Below are 23095 nucleotides of genomic sequence, written 5' to 3'. Positions count from 1 at the left end.
TTGGCTCCTGATTTCAGTGTCCTGCCAGTGCATACCCTTGTAGGAATAACTGGGTTTCTGCCACTTGCATGAGAGACCTGGACTGCATTCCCAGCTCCTGGCTTTGGCCTCTGCCCAACACAGCCAGGGTATGCGTGTAGTGGTGGTAAGTCAGGAGGCAGTAGATGGACACTCTGTATGTCTGTCTCTATGTGTCCTTCTTTCAAACTTAAAATATATATATATTTTAATTATGAATAAAAAAGTTCGGTCCACTAAGAAAGAATTGAAGTGGGATATGCTCTTAGCACTGATGAATGCAGATTTTCTGGTATGATCAGATGTTCCTATTAGTTCCCACTTATTATGTTTACATTTTTATGTATATTTGAAGGCAGACATATACACACATACATGTACATACACACACAGAGTTCCCATCAACTGGTTCACTCCCCAAATATCTGCAAATAGCCAGGGCTAAACCAGGCTAACACCTTGAGCCATGTATTCAATTCACCTTGAACTACCACTTACTGCCTCCCATGGTGTACAACAGCAGAAAATCAGAGTTGGGAAAAGAGCCAGAACTTAAACCCAGGTATTTCAATAGAACTACCATTTATCCCAAGAACAGATTTAATTGCTAAACCAAATGCCTGTCCTTTCCTACTTATTTTTATCTCACACCCTTCTCTTGAATTTTGTTGTTAGTTTTATTAGTAGAAATGGGATTTTGAGAGTCTACAAAGTTTAGGACACAGCTGAACCAATGTCAATAAACATTTTTAGCTCATTTCTTCTTCAAAATTTTTAAGGGAATTAAAAAATATTTTCTTCCCTCAAAGGACTAAAATAATTCTAGGAGTCAAATTTCCTCAAATTTACTGTAGGTAACTGGTTAAATGATTTCTTATGAATTACCTCCTTTGTGTATCCTAACCCTGAGAGGAAGCAAAATGATCCCTGTTTGACAAAGAAACAAAGGCTGCTGCAAAGTTAAATAACGGGGCCAGCTTTGCTGATTAGCGGGTTAAGTTGTAGCTGCAATGCTGATATCCCATATGGGTGTCGGTTCAGTTCTGACTGCTCCACTTTCAATCCAGCTCCTGGAAGTGGGCCACTGCACCCATGTGGGAGATCTGAATGAAGCTCCTGGCCATGTTGCAGTCATTTGGGGGTAAGGAGTGTGAACCAGCAGATGTAAGATTTCTATCCCTCCCTTTCTCTGTAACTCTACCTTACAAATAAATAATAAATATTTTTAAAAAGTGAAATAACTTGTCCAAAATAATTCAACTAATAAGTGACTGTAAAGTCTGATCCAAGCTTTCTGTCATCCTTTGATCATTGAACATTTTCTTTATAATTGTAATTTACAAAAGGTCTGTAGACTCAAAATACTTTGCATGGTAATCTTTATAGAGAACAACACCAAAATAAAAAATTTTTACCGCATCTAGTCTGCATCTAAAATTCCTATATCCACTCTGCATGTTCTAAGGAATGTCTTCATTTTTTCACAGCATGGTACAAGCTTCAGAAGCTGCAAAAATGTGGCTACCTAACCAATGAAGCCCACATCATTTCATTAGCATTTCTGGTTTTATGAAACTAGAATTATATAGAATTTAGACTGCTTGAAATACCCAAGATTCCAACCAAGTTTTTACCCATTCGTTCATTACCAAGCAAATAAAAATTCACTGAAGTTCATTCATTTTATTTGAAAGGCAAACTTACAGAGAAAGTGAGAGATGTGCCATCCATTGGTTCACTCCCCAAATTGCTACAACAGCCATGGCTAGACCAGGCTGAAACAAGGAGTCAGAAAGTTTCAGTCAGGTCTCCTTCATCAGCTCAGTGGCCAAAGAACTTGGGCCATCTTACCAGGTGCTTTGGTAGGAACCTGGATTGGAAATGGAGCAGCTGGGAGTTGAACCAATTCTCCCATATGATACTAGCTTCATAGGCACCAGCTTAACCCACTATAACACAATGCCAGCCTACCCATCAATGTCAAAAAATATTTTAGGGGATGCCATTGTGGCTCAGCAGGTTAAATGACAGCAACATGTCATTTAGGAGTGTCAGTTCAAGTGCTGGCTACTCTGTCCTGATCCAGCTTCCTGCTACTCATTCTGTTATTTCAGGGAAAGATGACCCAGGTACTCGGACCCCTGCCTGCCACCCATAGGGATGATTATTTCATTCATCAATGGATCAAAGATCTTTCTCTCCTCTGTCACTTGCACTTTCAGAAAAATATATTTTCAAAAATCATCTTATAATGTGCTAGTACAACAGAAGAAATTCATGTTATCAAGATGGAAAGATGACTGTGTTCTTGGTATCTCCACTAATGGCACTGAGATGTATATGCTAGCTCCCCAAATCTGCACTGACAAGAAGCTGAGTGGGAGCAGGAATCAGGGCTTACACCCAAGCAGGATCTTTACCACCAGGCCAAACACAAGCCCCAGAGAGACTGCTGTACATACTCTATTTTATCAAGCTTCCCTTACATCCTGATAATACTAATCAACCAGTTTTCATGTGAAAATTGAGAGAGGTTAAACATCTTATCCAAAGAAACCATGCTAGCCAGAGGCCTCCTGTGAATCAAACCTAAATCTGCCAGAATACAGGTCTGACAACTCTGTAAGACAACCTATCACTTTAGTCCACCTTTTATTCAAGAAACATACAAGGGCTCAAGGTCACAAGGCACGTCACCGTCCAGACTGTGATGTGCTTACATTCACTGTATCTGCTGCTTCCCTTCCCCCTCCCTTCTTTCTCATCTTGGTCATTCTCTGTCAACGAAAAAATGCACTGAGTCTGCAATATAAAAATGATAGGTTGAAATGAGTATTGGGAAGTAGTATTTTGTTATCTTTCAATAGAATCATCACAACACTACTTGTTCAATTAAAACTGCACAGTATGTAGGAACTCACATACAGCACTCACTAGGTCAATAATGAGAATAAATTTAGAGCCTCACAGAGAAAGCACAGCATCTTGTTTGCGCCTGTGTCTTTGGAGCTGTAGTGTAGCTTGTGTATGGGGAGAGGGAGAGACAGCTGTACATGGTGATGACAGTGTCCATCCACAGGCCCCGATCTTAGGTGCTGCCAGGTTCATTCCAATTGCTCACAGAGTGGATTTCAGATATAATCCAAACAGAAGTGACAAAATCCAAAACCACAGGAGCAAACACTGGCTTTCAAGTGCTGTGGGAACAGAGACATTTGTTTAAGTAACCACTGTTTTAAAATTGCATACATAGTAACACCAAAATAAACAGCTTGCTATGCTGTTTATTTTAAGATACACAATAGTAATGTAAAGTGTGGTGTGCCCCAGATCCAGGGAGCTTGAACATAATTTACAGTTGTAGAGAGCCCTGTGAGGGCTCAACTACACGCCAGGACTGTCTACTTCCTGATTAGATAACAGCGAAGGTCAGAGCGCACTGCTTTTTGGGCAGTGCAGAGCAAACAAGCCACCACAAAGACCGCGCTGCTCCTGCTTGTTGTGAATTATGAATCAAGTCCTGGGGAGAGCGGGGCTTGCCAAGTCTCCTTCACAAAGCATGTATTAATCACAGGTCCCGAGGAAGGGTCAAGGGCACGGTCTGCCAAACCAGGGAGTGAGCCTCATCGGCCGCCTTCCAAGTCCCCTCCATGCTTCCCCTCCCCGGTCTAAAAACAGAAGAAAGAGAAGGAGCGAGGGAGAGCATGAGAATCCTGAAACTACACAAGCTGGTTAGATGCTGAAGCATATGTACAACTGAACTCTAAAGAGAAACAGCTAGATCAAACAAACCTCATGCATGATCAAAATAAGAACTCAATTTATTTCAGCCAACTGAATAGGCTGCCTCATGCCTTCTCTGCTTCCCCTTGCCTCCTCCTCCAAAAATGCTTTGGTGAAACATTTGATAGGTCATAAAGACCCCTTGGCTTCCTTCCTTCAATCTCTGACAGTATTGGAAAGTGTTCCATTACTACCCATATTTAACTGAAATCCTAACACTTTGGTATTATAGTCTTTCTGGCCACACTACCTGAGTGAACTTGACCCATTGTCTTTGCCCTCACTTGTGGAGCTATGGAAAGAAAAAGAAAACTTTTATCTTTCCATGGCATTGACATTACAAAACTTAACTTTGCCCTGAAATACTGTTTCCATACAAATTACTTGCTATGGTAAGATATCAGTCCTTATCCCAAATTTTGTTTGTGCTAAAGCCCTAATCCCAAATTTGATTACACAAAGGGGACCCAACTAATCATGATTTTACTCACGATTTTTCAACTTAAGATGATGACAGAACAATAAGTGCAGTAAAGGATCCAGCGCCATAGCCTAGCAGCTAAAGTCCTTGCCTTTCAAGCACCGGGATCCTATATGGGCACCGGTTCTAATCCTGGAGGCCACACTTCCCATCCTGCTACCTGCTTGTGGCCTGGGAAAGCAGCGGAGGATGGCCCAAAGCCTTGGGACCCTGCATCCGTGTGGGAGACCTGGATGAAGCTCCTGGCTCCTGGCTTTGGATCAGTTCAGCTCCAGCTGTTGCGGCCACTTAGGGAATGAATCAATGGATGGAAGACCTTCTCTTCTCTCTATATCTGACTTTCCAATAAAAATAAATAAATCTCTTTTTTTAAAGTGCAGTAGAAATCACACTTTTATTTGGAAACATCTTGGGCAAGTGCTAGGTACTGTGATAACTCTCATGTTACAATGCTCGCTTGGGCTGCTGGACAGCAGAAACAACCCATGGCACCTGGTCCACCATAAACTCAGAAGCATAAGTACCTGACATGCTACAGCATATTGTGTCCTTAAGCCAAATGTTCTAGAGGTTAGCTGTATTTAAACAGATTTTAGATTTAGGGTTATTTTCAATCTGGGCTAAGTTTATCAGGATGCAACCTCACTATACTTAGAGTAGCACCTGAATTTGGAGAGCTTTCAGGAAATAAAGGCTAAATGATGTTTCAAGAATGAACTCCCAATGCAGTCAGACTGGTGGACTCACACAAGGATAAGAAGGCGGCTCTCTAAATCCAAGAGAAAACCTTCACCAGATACAACTCTGCTGGCTTCCTGCTCTTGCATTTCCAGGCTCTAGAACTGGGAGAAAATAAGTTTCCGTCATTTAAGCCAGCTGGTATTTTGTTAGGACAGCCCAAGCAAACTAATACACTCTCATTGAAGTTACTTTTCTTCCATATTAATCTCCCAGGAATCACAGACAGTTGAGCTTCTTTCCTCCCTTACTTCCTCATCTCAACTCTCTGTATAAGAATTCCCAGCTACCTTTCTCATGAAGTCCTCAGTCTTTGCTGTCATACCTCCCCATTCACTCTTGTCCCAAGAATGCCAACCTCCAAGTCACACCCACTCAAAATGTTTGCGTGAGATAGAATCTTCCGATTCAAATCACTTGTCTTTACTACTGAATGTTTCAATATGTATGACTAAGATGACCTGATAAATTGCTTCTCTTAATTCTGATGTCACCTACACCTGCTTCACCAGCCCTGGAAATTCATTGGCAGGGACACTGTACTTAAAACACCAATATTAAAGCCCTGTTTACCTGACTCTTTGGTCTCCCTTTAATCTGTACCTTATTGGTGTTCAAGGTTCACAGTACAACTAACACACTTTATTTCTCCTAGTACAAACACAAAATATATTGTCCCACATTATAAATACAGTACATATTGAACAGAAGATTTCAAACATAAAAAGTAAAACATCACCTAAATCTCACTACTCAATAATAACCACTTGACATCCTGTACATATATCCATTTATATCTGTATTTATTTTATGCAATTGGAATAATGGCTTATATACTAACTTTTCCATTTCATTCAACTAGACATTTAGAGATTTTTCTCACATCAGAAAATGTTCTGAGGAATAGAGTTTTAAAATTATACAGTAGTCTATGTTATTCGCTTATTTTTTTTAATTAGTGATATTGGTAGCTACTGACTTTTTGTTGTCACAAATATCTGTGTATAGTCAATTTTTAATAATCTTAATGTGTGTTTATTTGTTGATGATAAACTCCTGGAAATTGTATCATTAGGTTAAGGATATGAACATATTTAAAGGTTCTTTTATACATATCTCCAGCTTGCTTCCAGGAATACTAGCCCAATTTTGATTGTCATTATCAAGGTAGATATTTCTTTCCACCCTAAACAGTGCTGAGCACTATAATTTTGTAATTGTTTCCTAATTTATTTCAGACATTTTGTTGTTGGTGTTTTAAAAAGTACTTGGTTGGGCCTGGCGGCGTGGCCTAGCAGCTAAAAGTCCTCGCCTTCAACGCCCCGGGATCCCATATGGGCGCAGGTTCTAATCCCGGCAGCTCCACTTCCCGTCCAGCTCCCTGCTTGTGGCCTGGGAAAGCAGTCAAAGACGGCCCAAAGCTTTGGGACACTGCACCCGCGTGGGAGACCCGGAAGAGGTTCCTGGTTCCCGGCTTCGGATCGGCGCAGCACTGGCCGTTGCGGCTCACTTGGGGAGTGAATCATCAGACGGAAGATCTTCCTCTCTGTCTCTCCTCCTCTCTGTATATCTGACTGTAATAAAATAAATAAATCTTTAAAAAAAAAAAGTACTTGGTTAATAAGGACATTGAATATTCTTAAAATACTTAATGTTTATTTATTTAGTTTTTAATCTATGCGCGCGTGCGCGCGAGAGAGAGAGAGAGAGAGAGAGAGAGAGAGAGAGAGAGAGAGAGCACTCTTCCATCTGCTGGTTTACCCTGAGAATTCCTGCAATTTTGAGGCCAAGACTGTGCCAGGCCAAAGCCAGAAGCCAGAAACCGCATCTGATTTCCCAGGTGGGTTGCACAGGTTAAGCACTGGAGACATCATCTGCAGCCTCCGGGAGGCGTTACTTGGAAGCTGGGTCAGGAACCAGCATAGCTGGCACAGGAATCGGCCTTGTTGGGCTTCCCATGTAGCAGCTGAACCAACTGTGCCACCACATCCATCTCAGCACTGAGCAACTCTTAAAACGCCCATTGGCCATTTTTCCCCCTATTTGTATAATGCTTCATTTATTAAAACACGAATCCTTTGCTGCTTCTGATATTGCATATATTCTTCATAATTTAATGCTTATCTTTATTTTGTTTATGATGTTAACATTCAAAACTTCATAATTTTTAATATTTTAAGCCAGTTTAGTCTCTCATCATCTTTATCATTCCTTCCTCTTATAGTCTGAAAAACAAAGGCGACAGAAACAATCATCTGTTTCAAAGAAGTCTTACATATAGAATTTATTTAGATGGAAAGTAGCAATTCTTTTTTCAAAGACAGTTAAACCATTATCTAAAAACAATTTCCTGAATTATTCTTCTTCCCCTCAGCAGATATAAAATGTTGCCTTTAAAATTACTCTTTGTTGATATATCTGAGTTGATTTATGGATTCTTACTTCATCAAAATTATTATTCTGTCTTTTTTTTTTAGCCAATGCTATACAATGTAGCTTTATAATACATTTTAGTAATACTCACTGGCAAGATCTCCCTCATTTTTATTTTATGAAAATGTCTCAATGTTTCTTAGTCAATTTATTACTCGAATGAACTGTAGAACTGTTTTTCTGCCACAACCCTAGGAAAGACTGTCTCATTGGGCTTCGTCTCCTGGTCTAATTTCAGGAGATCTCACTTCCCTTTGCTGACAACACCAGGCTTGGCTTCTCTGGTGTCTGCTCCTGGGTTCCTGAGCACTGCGTGAGCAAGGATGCCACGATGTGGTGACAGGACATGCCAGCCTACATCCCTTTGCTCCAAGAATACCCTTTGGTACCCTCCTCACTCGCTCTCCCTCACTCTCTGCAGTTCATAACCTCAGTAGGGAAGATTTTTCCTGAGTTCCCTCAGCTTCTTATCATTTTAAAACTGTGTCTCTATTTTTACAATCATTATTTATTTATATTTTATTATTATCACTTTATGATACAGTTCCATAGGCTCCTGGGATCTCCCTTATCCCAGCCCCAACCTCCACCTGCACTGCTTCCTTTTTGCAAGTTCTATCTCACCCTTTGCCATTCTCTCCCCCAAATCCTATCCCTCTGATGCTATATCTGAGGTACTTTTTGCTGAAAAGCCTCTCCCTCACCTTTAAGGACTCCCTCATCAGTCTGCAGAATTCAAAGACAGACCATGACCCTCAAGGGCCAAATCCAAAGGTTTAGTTTTGGTCATTATTATCCTTGGTCTTTCCACAGAACCTACTTGCTTGACTTTGAAACTCCTTCCCTTGTTAAATGATCTGATTATATACACTGATCTACTGTTTGTTTGTTTTTTTTTAAAGAAGTGAGGCACCTTGGTGTAACACATTAAACTTCCACCTGTGGCGCTGACATCCATAATGGGCACTGGCTGCTCCTCTTCCCATCCAGTGCCCTGCTAATAGCCAGGGAAAGAAGTGGAGGATGACCTAAGTGTTTGAACCACTGCATCCACATGGGAGACCCAGAAGCTTCTGGTTCCTAGGTTCAGATCAGACTAGCTCTGTCTGTTAGAGCCATCTGAGAAGCGAACCAGTGGGTGGGAAAGCCCTCCGTCTCTCCTTCTCTGTCACTCTGCCTTTCAAATAAGTAAAATAAATCTTTATGAGCATTCATAAATCTTTATGAGAATAAGTTTATTTTACTTATTTGAAAGGCTGAGTGACAGAGAGAAAAAGAGGTATTCCATCTGCTGGTTCATTCCCCAAGTGACCACAAAAGCAGGACTGGGTCATGTTAAAGCTAGGAACCTACTCCATCCTGTTTGTCTACAGTGGGGCAGGCTCAATGCTTGGGTCATCTTCACCTGCTTTCCCAGGCATGTTAGCAGGAAGGTGGAAAGGCACCAGCACTAAGATGTGGGATGCTAGTGTTACAGGCAGTGGCTAACCTGCCACATCACAATGCTAATCCCTGTTCTAATATTTTCATTGCTACTTATAATTTTTTTCTACATTTCAATGCACCTTCAAAAATATTCCAACCTCCTTTGTATTCTTCTCTGCTAACCTTTGCCCAATTAAGCATGATTTCTACAAAGATCACTGTCAATTCCCAACTTTCACCAAGATCCTCTCAACTGTATTCCAGATATTGTATCTAAACCCAGAATCTCAACATACCTTTCCAAGATTTCCTCACTATGCTCCCATTTGTACTCTGTGCTTCAGCAAAGTAGACACTGTCTGAAGAACTGTAACATCTGTAAATAATACTGCAGAATAAAAGGAAGACTGATTCAGCATCCAGATGGAAACTATCATCAGGGGGAAAAGCTCCAATAGCCTCTTGCTTCAATAAGATAATCTGTGTCTGACAGGGGACCTCACTGTCCTTAGAGCAGGCCTGTGAGGTCACTATTTTAGAGACATAAACTGGTTTTGGTACCAGTTTTGCCAGTATGAAGGTGGTAGCCCAGCAGGCCAGTTAATTCTTTGGTGGAAAAGCTAATGGACAAAAAGCAAAGATGCCCAAATCCCCAACAAGCTTGTTACAAAGCTATAATTCAGGTAAGTTTATTACGAGGTTTGCCATTATCCAGTTCTTTCTATTAAGTTTGAGCATTTAAACATTCGAAAATTTTGAAAATATGATATTGCCAAAACTGCCACGGTATGGATAATCCATATGGTCTTCTTCCTCTTTTCCTTGTATATATCATGTTCTGTGTAAGACATGATTCCTATTCAAGACATGCCAGAAGAAATTACTACAATTTTCTTTCTCTGAAGAAAGTTTGACTCAAGTGCAAGCTCTGGTTTCATGGAATTAAAACAGAGCAAATTAATATTCTTAATAGATTATATGAAAACATTAATGGATATAATTTTATAATGCATAGCATTTTACCTTCTTCACTAGGTAATTTCTAACACTGCTAACTCAAACTCTACCACTACAAGGTAAGAAGATAGACACGCAAATAAATGAAAGGATTTGCCCAAGGTAACCTGGAGGACAAAAGGCTAACCTGGAACTAGGATCCCGCTTAAACAACTGCAATTTGGTGCCAAATTCATTGCCTCTGGAGACTTTAAAATGTTTATGGAAAAATTACATTAAAAATGTTTATTTTGGCCCCCAAATTTGAAGTCCATATACAGTTTCTCGTATAATATACACATTACATCCAGTTTTTGAAGATCTCTCATATGTAGTCTTGTAAATAATAGCAATTTCCTTCATTGAAATGTTTGTGCCCTGAAACGTTCAATTCAAATAATTAAAATCATCTTTACTACCTATAGGTGGGATTTTTTTTTTTTTTTGCCAATTGCAATTATTTCCATGGTCTGTTCTAAAACGACCAACCATAGATCATTAGAATTATACAGATTTGTCTTTATTTAACTGATTTTAAATACATTTCAAATAAGTTTGGGAGTATTTTAGGTAGTAATTAACAAAAGCATGTACGAATATAAACACCGATGAGGATTAAATCACTTTTTTCTTCAAATATTCTCTGAAAAACAAAACAAAACATGTTTCCCACTATTGAGGATTCTCAGACTGACAACAAAGATCACACTGAAAATGATGCCTCTCTACATGATCATATTTGATTATCACTTAAACTGTTCAACAGAGAATGCAAAAGCTTTAGGATTAGGCTGTAAAAGGGGTCTTTATCAAAAGTATCATTGAGGAATCAGTGAGACTTACGTACGCTATATGGGTCTAAACTTAGGCTTCTCAGAAGTTGAAGCAGCGATTGAACCTACACTTGATCAATATGATCCCACATTCTCATCTTTTACCACTCTTTCTCAAAAAATTCACTGGGAAGCAGGATTTAAGAGAAGTATAGCAACACAAGAACTGCCTGTAGGTATCCTAAAACAGTGAAATGGAACCTTTAACTTTTCACTGTGGGGAAAAAAAAATAAGACTGCTTTTATAGAGTTCTCCAATGTGTCACCAAACCCACAGGGAATAATCCAGCATTCATCTCTATTATTGATAAAAGCCATTTTCTCCTTACAAGACTTGTACGACACCACCCCAGCACACTGGAGCTGTTTACTGTCATGGTCACACCATGTATTCTGGGTGAGAAATAAGTCATTTGCAACTGTAGTGTGACTGGAGTTAGGGGAGTATCCCTTTCTAAATTATTAATTATAGAGTTGCCAAATCATAATCACAAGGAAATTTTGCAAAAAGTTTAATCTAGGTGATCATATTATAATCTGACAACTGAGGAATTTAAATGAAGAGTAGCAACAACATGGGGTACAGGATTAACAAAAATAAATCTTCATTACCTGGCTACGTTAGGTCGATCGGCTATCAGTGAATCTAGAGGGATAACTGGAGCGGGCTGATTAGTGGCTCATGTTAATTTTTCAAAATGCTCACAATAACTAGATAATATTTTCTTTCTTGCCTATTCCACAATCCCCCGACAATAATCTCTTAAGTTGTAACTATTTTTGTGGAAAACAAAGGGTCAAAAATATTTGTGTTCTCTATTAAAACTTAGAAATGAACTATAGTTCAAGAAAAATTATCTACCATGAAATTGTGGCTTGACAACTTATTCACTATTAGATTAAAAAATTCATTTTGGCAGATTCGGGACTTGGCAATTTAAAATAGGAATAGCAAATGTAAAAGCACGAAAATGATACTACATTATGTTTTTAAAGAGAATAATGCACCTTTAAAGGGTATACTGTAACAACTGCTGCCGATCAATTTGGAAAGTGGCACACGGCACATAAATGTAATAAGGCAAATTCCGTTCAACCAACCTAATGCTTCCTACCCGTCACTTTTCTTACCAGGAGTAGTGGGGCTGGATGTCATCTTTACACTTCATAATCTGTGCCACATTGTAAAAACAGATTACTGTACACAGAAGGCAGGACACTTCAGGTGTTCTCTGAAATGTGTGCACTAACACTGCCTACAACTGGAATTAGTCCTGAACACTGAGGTCAGTTTATTACCCTGCCCTCAGCAAAGCCGAAGGACAGTCAGTGTTCGCATACCTCAGGCAACCTGGCCTCTAGCTGCCAGTGATTCCACTTCTCAACAGAAGATGCTTGCAAACTGTGGTCATGTGGAATGAAGAAATGGAAATTTTCCCTGTGCTCTGAATGAATATTCAGGGATTCCACTAAAAAGCATTTAATGGCACTCTATTCTTGGAGTTTTTAAATAGCTGAATATTCAGATATGCACATGCCTTCTATTTTCCTTTATTCAAGGGTCCTCAATTCTCATCTCCTTGAATTCTTTAACATATTTTTAAACAACTACGTGTCAAGTGATATTTTATGAAACTGGGTACTAAACTTCGAGCTAATGATTATTTTTGCTTCTTTTGACAGTAATTTAGTAAGCACTTAATTCTTCGATCTTCTTACTCTATTATTTTAAACAGACTTTGTTTTTTAGGTTAGTTGTTGGTCCACAGCAAAACTAAGAGGCAGGTACAGACACTTCCCAGTTATACCCGCCCTCCACCTACGCAAGGCGGCCTCCACTCCAGCTGTCCCTCCCTTATTTTCACACTCTTCCACAGTAGTACATTGTGACAGTAAATGAGCCCACACGACACAGATTATCATCCAAAGTCCACAGACTACATTAGCATTCCTAGTGTTACACATTCTAAGTATTTAGACAAACATCCGACGCCATGTATCTGCCATTATATGGTGAATAGCTTCATTGTCTTAAAATTTCTCTTTGCTCTATCAGTTACCTATTTTTAAATGTGTCTGTCAGTCACTCACGTTCCAGGAGTTAATATTCTTAGCCCATCTCAGATAAACTTTTTATATGAGATTGTTTAATGTGCTTTGAATTGTCTTGACATGTCCTCGAATGTTTCTGTTTTGAGGGGTCGTGTGTTTCATCACTTCCATGAAAAGTCATTGTGCCACCACTGTACTGGTGACTGTACCTCAACATCATTCAGAACCGTGTGAACAAAGCCTGCTGAATCCCCAAAGCATCAGTGTTTCCCATGCACAAGTCCTCATAATCCAATTCTAAACAGTAAATTGGGCCTATGAGTAAAAGGTTATGACACAGCAGCATGCAATTTTCACCCCCTCAAGAGAGACTAAGTAAATTCAGTTGCAATTTTCTTTCTTCTCTAGGATTCAACGCAACATTAAATTTTTGGCCTGTCTCTTTAATTTGAGAAATTGTAAAAACGACGACAGATGGCACACAGAATTGACTTATATCCTCTATTCTTTACTAAAGAAAGCAGTGCACAGAAACTTTGATAAGGCTGAAGTTACCGTATGCAGGTCACTATTAACATTATCCAGTGGCACTTTGGACGGAAAGCACAGTTACATTCAGGCATTCTTTTTCAGGCATTCTTTGAAACCAGCCATCACTATTCTATGTTCCACTTGTGATCATAGTGACATTCAGTACCTGCCTGTCTCAATACGGACATGATGGATGTGCCATTAGCTCTGAACCTTGGCAACCTCTGAAATCACCACTCTTTCCACCCCAATATTGCACTCCTACCCCTCAAAATCATTATCAAATAGGAAGAACACTCAAGCTTACAGTTAATTGGAAACATGGCAAGAGAAGGGGAATGCTTTAGGACAGCATGTCCATGGGAAAATAAATCACCCAGCATTGTTGTTTAATGCATTGTGACATCATTTCCTGAAATTAAACAGAGATGACACCAATTCAAACGATCTCCAGTCTAAGGTTGCATTCAAATAATTCACAGATGTTTTCTCCTGGAAAGCAGAAAAACAATGCAAAGGCTAAGGCTAGGGGCGGCCTCACTGTGCTGCATGTTTGCGGCAAGCTCTTTCTGCTGGTGTTTCACAGCTGTGTGTTCTGCATATGCATTGCCAAGCATTTTCCGGTCTCTGAGCTCCACTTGTATCCAGTGCACATTTGCATCTCTGAATATGAGAAAGGCCATCTCTCACTGTAAGGAAGGCCAACATTTCATATTTGGTATTAATTTGGTCCATAGCTATTATTATTAAGTAGACCAATCTCAGAATCATGAAGGCACTAATTTCCAAGTAGGAATAACTAATGTCCATGAAATACTGATTCGATTAACCATTCAAGGTCCTTTAAAGGATATATAATGATAGAAATTACCACAGTGTCTCCATGGATACATTTCTGGAAATGGACAAGTAGAGAAATTGGGGTGGAGACAAATGAGGTGGGCCGTACTGTATTTATATCACTGGTGATTTCATGAGATACTAGGGATCCCAAGCAACTTGAAACTCAGGCACACAATCAAAAGACTTCAATCCTTGACATTTGTGAAATACATTACAGTTTACATCCTTGGAGCCACACAACAATCCAACCAGTCGGTAGGGCAGATATTTACTGCTTTCATTGTAAAGAAAAGTAGGTTCAAAGAAGCTGAATAAATTCTCCAAAATCACACAGCTCAAACCTAAGTCTTCTAACTTCCCATTCAGTAACCCGTTTTATAAAATATTACTATGCTATCTCATAGCACTCTGAGGAAGCAGGCGCCTCTAGATTCTGGTCACATACTAGAAATGTGGTAAAAGGGAACATTCCCTAGTAAAGGAAGGCCCAGCTGAGCACCCTAAGCTATTTCATAAGCAATTTATTTACCTACTCCTCCACATCCAAGAGGGTTCTCCTATATGCTCTGGCTTTTCAATGGTACTCTCACTAACGCACAGTTATCAAAGGCTTATGCGGCCTTAGGAAGACACAGTTTGGTCCACGTTCACTCCTACTGAGCAATATTTAAGAATTACTTGCCAACTAAATTGTATCAAAAAACAACAATTAAAAAAAAGAATTATTTGGCAGATCCAGACTCCCCATCTCACATAGTCCAAAGAATGGCTGGATAACTTTGGATGCCCAAGAGTATTGATCAAAGCTTTCTGCTAGCCATTCTACCAGATTAAAATAACAATTACAGTTACTTTATAGTATAGTGCAGTATATATTTATTACAGGAGCCAGGCATGGGACTGAGCATTTCATAATATCTCACTTAAGGGAAGAAGCTATCTGGATGTGAATATGATGAAGAGATTTAATTAAAGGCAAAATAACCTAAGTCTTTGTCTCCTTCTCTCCTCCTTTCCCTCTCTCCTGCTCACATACATCATGATAACGAACTGGACATAACTAAGTTTGCTATCATATGGTCCTCATGAACACACCGGAAAAGATACTAATATCTCGGAAATACAATCTGGAAGTATACTTACTCACAATTTGGGTACACTGTCTCTGCAGAGGGACAAATTCTAAAGAAAAAAAAATTATGGCCAGACTCACACCTTTACACAATTCCAATAGAGTCAATCCTTGTTAAGTAAGGGGTGAATGAGTAGACACCTGAGAGACTGGCTTCATTCCTGTCCTCCAACCCCAGGATTACAGGATCACAGGATGGAGTCAAAGCATTTTGCCAGGCACAGGGAGCAGAGATTTTAGCATCTGAAATTTCAAGAAGGATGCATGATATCACTTTTAAATAAAATTTGCTTCTCACCCTGAATACGCATCTCTGAAAGAAGTCCCATAACTTCTAAGTGTGAGCTTTATCCCTATGTTTTCAAATAAGGCCTTTGGTGAAAAAAAAACCGGTCTGAGCAAGCAGAGCCTTTGTGTATGAGCACTTTGTGTTTTTATACCACAATCAAGCGTATTCTTTCCAACACAACCAGGGAAGCTCTTGAAGGTGGCAAGTGGAGGTGCCTGAGAGCCTAATTGAGTGCACCAAGGGCTTCTTGGCATGGAGGAGTTTTTCATGGTTATGAATAAACCTCCAGTCTGGGTATTATTTCTTGCTGTTTCTTTCTGTATCTCTCAATCAAATAAAAACAGTTGTAATGGTAGGCTTATTTTTATGAGATCATAATCTCCATGTGTTAGCAAAAGAATATACTTCTTTAGGATTTCCCCAAGATATTTGCTGTTGTTGTGTTCTGTTTTGCCTTTGGGTGCTCTCCAGGAAAAGCACATGCATATATAAGAGAGCCTTTCTTGAGTCGTCACTGGATTTCCTAGTTCACGAAGCCAGGCCAAATCACTAACCAGTGCAAAAGAGTACTGGTAAATACAACATTTTTGCAAGCTGGATTTCTTTTGCCTTAAATGAATTTATTTCCTTAAAAATATCATGAATTTTCTAGAGAATTTTTAAGGGAATTTTGGAGGTAGGTGGTTTGAAACCAGCAAATAGTTATTTAGTCTCAGACTAAGCAAATTCAAAGTTCTCAACTCTAAATAGCAAACTCTTCAGTTTATCAGCTACCTTAGTTTTTAAAATACCACTTTGGGTTTGCTTTAAGTATTTTCATCCACTCAATCAATCAGATGTGAATCTGTTACCTAGCCCCCTAAAGTTTGTAGTGCTTAGGAATTTGAGAGATGTTTTAACTGTTACAGTTGTAGTGAGACTTGTTCTTCCAAGAAAACTGAAGGTTAATGATCTTTGTCATATTGAGATTAAGACTTAACAATTGCTACAGTTGGCCTTTGTTGAGGTGGATTTTTTTTCCCCCTCTGGGCCTTTTGAGGTATTCAGAATAGGTGACAATAGCTTGCAGTTGAGAACATATGTAGAGAGACCCCTGTGGCTTATTGGAAAAAGTTGCTCCATGCTGGTTGGGTGTTTGGGAAAAAAAAAATACAACCAGAGCTCTTTTATGTTCTGCTAGTTAATGAATGCATGAATGTCAAAATGGGCCAATGGCCCATTCAAGGGGCAAAGCCTCAGTAGCCCCCTCCTTAAGAACACATCCTGAGATGCAAAATACATTTGCTTAACAAATTAAAATAATGAGATAATTCAATTAGCTTCTTTTTAAAAAAAGAAAGAAAAAAGGGTACATCGGGGATTATTGTAATACAAGAACAGGTCATACAGCACAAAAGGGAACAAACTGGTTGAAATAATGTTAAAGAGACTAATAATGGAGGAATGCACATTGAACCATGCACTTGTAAAGAAATTTACATGAAATAATAATTTAGACTATGTGTATTTTCGGTGAGCCAGAGCCAACATTTCACTTTGAAAGTTGAAATTAATTAAATGACAGAAAAATATACTGGGGCATCTCTAGCCCCAAGGATTCCCTCATGCCTGTTAGTGCATGTAAGAAAAGAAGTCTAAATTAACATGTCGCTAGTTAGAGGTCTCTATTCTTGGTTTCTGAGCTCAGAATTACAGCTGAGTAAATCTTGCAGCTCATTAAAGATCAGAAAGTAAAAGTTTTACAGGACTATCCTCATCAAAGTTACTGAACCTCTGCTCTGCAGTGGGGGTGAAGTAGGAAGAGGAATTTTTTTTTTCTAAAAAGAAACTGTAGGAAAATTTCTTTAAGATACAGAGGAATAGGCAGGGAGGGGAGAGGAGGGTCAGCCACTGGGAGAAATGCAGTGGCAGGGGCATGTTGTGAAAGAAGGTCATGGGGAGGAGAAAAACACAGCACTTGGTGAGAAGTAAAAAGAAAGGGGGAAGGAGAGGAAATGGTGACCAGAGGCTGAGACAGCGTTGCTCTGCCGGAACATTTCTGAGCAGAACCAAAACCTGAGAGCGTGGGAAAGCAGCGTATAGATGGGAAAAAGAGAGGTCCACAAGACTTCACGAACTTTACAGAGGTACCGCTAGGTTTCCTGACGGCCCCAATCAAGCTCAGTCTTCTCTCCCTATCTCGTGGGCATTCAGTGAAATTTTTAGTTGGGCAGAGAATTCTGCACAGAGCCCGGTATACATTGAACTAGATGAAGGGTGGGGATAACCTCTCACAGTTGGCTGGTAGTGCAGCAGAGCCACAACACACACCCGGGGAAATCCTTGACGGCCCACAATTCTCAGCCAGCTGCACTAGGCTAGAGAGGGAGCTGAGCTGGAGACAGGGCATCTGCAGGGGAAGGCAAGAGGTCCAGCAAAGGCTTGTGACACTTCACATGAAATTCAACTCATGGGATACAGGCAGAAAGTCTTCTCCCTATTCCGAAAGGCTAGGCAAGCAGGACGCTTGACATACAGTTCATACATACAGAGGGAACCAGGCTTTGGCCTCTCCATAGTTTCCCCTTGACTCTGAGGTTGTGAGATTTCTATGTAACTGTTAGCAGTGACAATGATTTAGCAAAGCCACATGGTAGTGAAAAGCAGCAGGGTCGGAAGACTGGGCAGCTTTGAGTCCTGCCCTCAGCCTGACCTTGTGCTGGTGGCTCCCCCCTCTAGGTCTCAGTTTCCTCATTTGTAAAACACAGCAGTGGAATTCTCTGAGGTCAGACTATTCTGTAACACTGATTTTTTCAGGACAGAGAGGTTGAAAACACATGCAAATGTTTCCTTGCAAAACCACTGTTTTGACGTCTTTATTTTTGATCCAGAAAGGCCAAGCAAGAAGATGACACCACACAGGTGAGCTGTGGGGTGAGGCGCTTGCCAGCACTCTGCAGCTGTCCTGCCTCTCTGAGCTGCTACTCTAACCAAACCAACCTTGGGTTAAAAAATGAGAAACCCCTCCCCTCACGCTCCCTCGACTTCCGAATTAAAAACATTTTACAGGTTAGTAAATCTCCAGCTGAGGTGATGTAGCAAAGAACAGCTGTGAAGTAATTTTGATAATGATGAGAATAATAAGCACATGGCAAGGTTCAGGGCTTTGCTGTTGCAGCTCCAGTGCTCCTGAATAGATAAAAGTGATTAAATACTCCTGATTATCCCTGACCAATATGTAATGGATTTACAGCCCTTTCAATTAGTCAGTATTTGCTTAGGACTCATTATTTTGTCTTTGGTTAAGTAATCAGCCCAGCGACCGCATGTTCTGTCTAATTCCTCTGAGCCAAGTCAGTACAGGGCCCTGACCTTTGAAATGGTCATAGCTGCAAGGCAAGAATAACCACTACCATGGCAGGCAACCTCGCTGGCTCTGCCAGCTAATCCTGACACCATAGGCCAGATCGATACACCTTAGTTTGCTACTAATGTCCTTACATCAAAATGGCCGATTTAGAAATGTGAATCTATCACGTTTTCTCCCATCACCACTCCACCCCTCGACCTTTGTAGATCTGGGAGAGGAGCAGATCAACAGCCACCACTGCCATAAATAAGAGAGAAACCTTGTCCCGGACCCATGACACTGTAACTAATGTCATTCAGCACCACAGCACACAAGTTGGATAATCAAAGAGGACCTTCAGCGTTCCATGGGCTCCTCCGTTTTTAAGCATTAGTCTAAACAGGCCTGAAAACAACACGATAGCCAGAAACATCCTTAGAAAAAATGTTACCATTTTCCCAGGATTTCCAAACCAACGGTAAAATATAAGCATGCCTACTTCCTCTGTAAAAATACATTGTAATTTTTTTTTTTTTGGTCGTGAGAGTCTTAGAGTCAACAGTATATACAGACACATAACACCAACTGAAAACAGGATAAAGATAAATTGTGATTTTTCTGATGCTGCATGCAGTTAATCCTTTCCCGGAAGTGAATGGGGGTTAGCTTTTAAGGTAACTGGACTTGAACAGCTAAAAAAGAATCTTTAATCTCCACCCTACAAATAAAAAGGCATTATCACACCTATAACCCTTCTGCATTTGTCATATAAACACATGACATGTTTGCAAACTCTTTCTGCGATTAGAATTGCACCTAATACTTTGAGCATGGACACAACATACAGCAAGGTATTTTTTTTTTTGTTTTGCCTGCTTGATGAGTCGGCTTTCATTAACAGCATAATCAGCACTGTATATAGATTCACAAGCTCCTAACAGCCACTTCCCTTGGTTGTAGATGCATTATCTGAAGCTGCATTCATAGTCTGTTGTATGCACGACAAATTTACTTCTACACGATATTTGGGGGACCTAAATCATTTTGAATAAGGTCTACCCTTGAGCTCTTAAAAGAAAAAAATCTGCTGTTTTCTAGATAGTGCTCTTTGGACAGTAATAGTTGATAGACACAACCACAGCTAAATCCATTAGTCATGTGATTTCATGAAAGAAAAAGCAAGCATCTTATTATTTTAAAAATCAGTATGAGACTGTATAACTTGCTGGGAGAACTCGAGAAATCAGCAAACAACAAAAACTTCATCTCTTTCATCTTGACTTACTGTGAGATGCTGGAAGAGCCATGCTCTCATGATATTTGTTGCTACTTTGGGGAAAATGCCTCTTTTCTTCTGGCGTTTTTTGTCCTTGTCAGGATCATCATCGTCACCTGTACCAGGTGATGCTACGCTGTTATCTAAACCATCCCCTAGTAGGAAGAAGTGAAAATACATTAGACAAAACATAGCAAGGATGCCAACAACAACGTGCAGCTAATGACAAGCTCAGCTGAGCTTGTTGAAAGAAATCCATTAAGCTGGTATATTCTCTTTCATTAAAGTATAATTGGAGACACAAATATGTAAAAGACAAAATTAAACCAGGCCTCTTCAAATGTTAATTCTGTGTGTCTCACACTCGCCCATATCATTAATTCAATTATAATTGTGTGCTTGACACAGTGCAGTAGCTCTTTGTCAATTATGGAATCCAATGTGGAAAAAGCGCCATCAGAAAACCCATTCGGTGGAAACGCATCCCCGTGCCCATAGTGAACACAGACTGTAGGGTAATCAAGTTAAATGTTCTGTAGTCTATATATTCTAGACTGCCTGCATAGGTGACAGTAACTGTGTCACTGTTCATTGCACATAACGCACTGCCTGCTCAGCCCCTCCTAGAACTCTCACCTCCTCAGCACACACACTCCCACACTCCTCATGTGACCCTGCACTTGGCATTTGCATGACATGAAAACTTTTAGCTCTGAGCACCAATGATCATTATCATGAGGTTTGAAAAAAGATGCACATCAAGGTACGGTGCTCACTTAATCAGAAGTTTCTATCAACATCTTTCTCTTCTGTGCTTTTCTCTCGCATTAATTGTGCATTAGCAAAAATCATTTACTTTTAACAGTCATAGTTATTTTTTCTTGCCCTCCGGCAAAAATGCCTTGAAAGCCTGCCTGCAGGGCATCTAAATTATGTATCTGAAAAACTCTTCTGGCAAGGCATAGCAGGACCCCTACTTTCTTAAAATTCATATGAGCACGTCTTCCTGTTTTTGGGAAGGCATCAATCAAGAACAGCAATATATGCCATATCCCTACATTAATATTTGAACTAATAACTTTAAAAAAAGGAAAGAAACAAGATCCGACTTGTGGCATAATCAAATGCAAAATAAATGAAGAATACGGGGACAGCACTGGGGCTTTATAGATGGCTGTGTTTTCCTTGCACATCATTAGCCTGGAGCCACACGAAAGAGGAAAACAGAGAAGTGGAGAGTTTATGCTCCCTGCTGGTGTTTAAGAAGCCAGGGTCCTGGAAGGACATCTGGGAATTGCGCTGAGATGGGGGTTTTTGTAATTTAAGAATAGACATTCATTAGCCGTAAATGCCATAAATCCTGTGCTAAGTAAAAACCTTGTCCAAGAAAGCCTAAAACAATAAACTCTGTGCTCAATGTAGCCTGAGCTGGACGCTCCGTACTTTCCGGAGGCATGCTATGGATCTCTCTCGGGGTGTGCTACCACACAGACATGCTGCCCACTGGGCCTCTCACACCTAACTTTAGAGAGGCTGTCTGTGGGCTCCCCTGTACCTGTCCTTTTACTTTCTTGCTGAAAAAACCCTCAACCTTGTTTGACCAGAGAAACAGAAAAACCACAGCAAAGAGCTGGCAGATTAATTTTATTGACATTTCCATTTTCACTGCAATGCGATACCCTCCATCACATGGAAGAGATGACCCTCACTATTTACAGACTGACAGGCCACTTCATTACAACCACCCTGCCCCAAGGCAAAGCAGCTCCCTTCCATCTGCCCAAACACTAGAGCATGACCCTGAAGTTGCTGTTCTCTTTTTCTTTGCCTTCTGTTATGATAAAAAAAAGAGGGGGGAAGGACCCCAAATAGTCAAAAATAAATCAGTGTTACACAGAAACAAAAGGTGTTTGACTTTTTGAATACCGGATATACAGAGTCTCCTCTTCATCCGTCTACCCTCCCTGAACATCCATGTACATCAGGGGGTTGCCCATACAAAGACACATACACACACTCCCCCAAGCTTGAGTGGGGACACGTGCACATGCCTTCCACTATGCCAAGGAACTGCTGCAAGGCAAATTCTCACCCACACTAATGGCTTCTGACTGCTCCTTGGCAACCCCAGCATTTTAACCTGGGTGGATGTACTCTCCAAAATACAGACACTGGAGCCATCTCATCAGCTGTTCATGTGACACAGATGGAGAGTGGCTATTAGGAGCCAGGCAGCGGGCCTTGGGGATCTGAGGTGCTGTTCTGTAGCCTGAGGCAGTTTTGAAAAGCAGTACCCGGAGATGAGGAAAAAGAAAAACCCCACACTGCAAGTGCAAGTTTGAAGTCAGTCAGTCTGTCTGTCTGCCCACCATGAATAGAGACATCTTTGCCTCTTCGTGTAAAATCTGTACAGGCTATCTGAATGTACATTTCAGATAATGTATGTATGGAATAACTCTTCCTTCAATGTCTTCCAAATATAAAAACACATGCTGTAAACAATGCCTGTGTGTATATATTTCTTCCTAAGCACATATGGTTTCTGTGTATATGTTTAAGCTGAAATTGTCAGGATTTTGTTAAGATCTCATTTAGCTTTTTTTAATAGATTTTTGAATACACTGATTTTAAAAGGTTAATGGCTTAATTGAAGGAAGTTCAACGAGAAAAGGCTTTTGCCTTTGTAACCCAATCAGTGACCTTAAAAATGACAGAAGCCATTTCAATGTTGAGTTTTCATCTTGCTTAAAGGCAAAAAGGGCTAGTAACACCTTCGCACTGTTTGATTCACTATATTTAGTTCAAGAAAAATACAAATAGACTGAGAAGCCTTCGATGAACAATTTAAACTGAAGAGCTTTACATGGATTTAAACAAAAAGCAATCTATTTTATGCATACGTGGTAAAATACTTGAATTTAGATTTAATGCATCAAA

General features: G+C 40.1%; 1 protein-coding gene across 6 annotated transcripts in view; it reads right to left on the bottom strand.

The window, feature by feature from the left end:
• The window catches only part of MEIS2 (Meis homeobox 2), a 226344-nt gene that overhangs the window by 135502 nt on the left and 67747 nt on the right, over positions 1-23095 (bottom strand). For all 6 annotated transcript variants that reach the window (XM_004578190.4, XM_058666096.1, XM_004578188.3 and 3 more), the window contains exon 8: positions 20168-20313. In XM_004578190.4, the coding sequence (XP_004578247.2) occupies positions 20168-20313 (146 nt within the window). The remainder of the gene's footprint in view (positions 1-20167; positions 20314-23095) is intronic.

Source organism: Ochotona princeps, chromosome 6, assembly GCF_030435755.1.
Source record: "Ochotona princeps isolate mOchPri1 chromosome 6, mOchPri1.hap1, whole genome shotgun sequence".
Lineage (NCBI taxonomy): Eukaryota > Metazoa > Chordata > Mammalia > Lagomorpha > Ochotonidae > Ochotona > Ochotona princeps.
The sequence above is the reverse complement of the archived record's forward strand: the minus strand, read 5'-3'. Positions and strand labels throughout refer to the sequence as shown.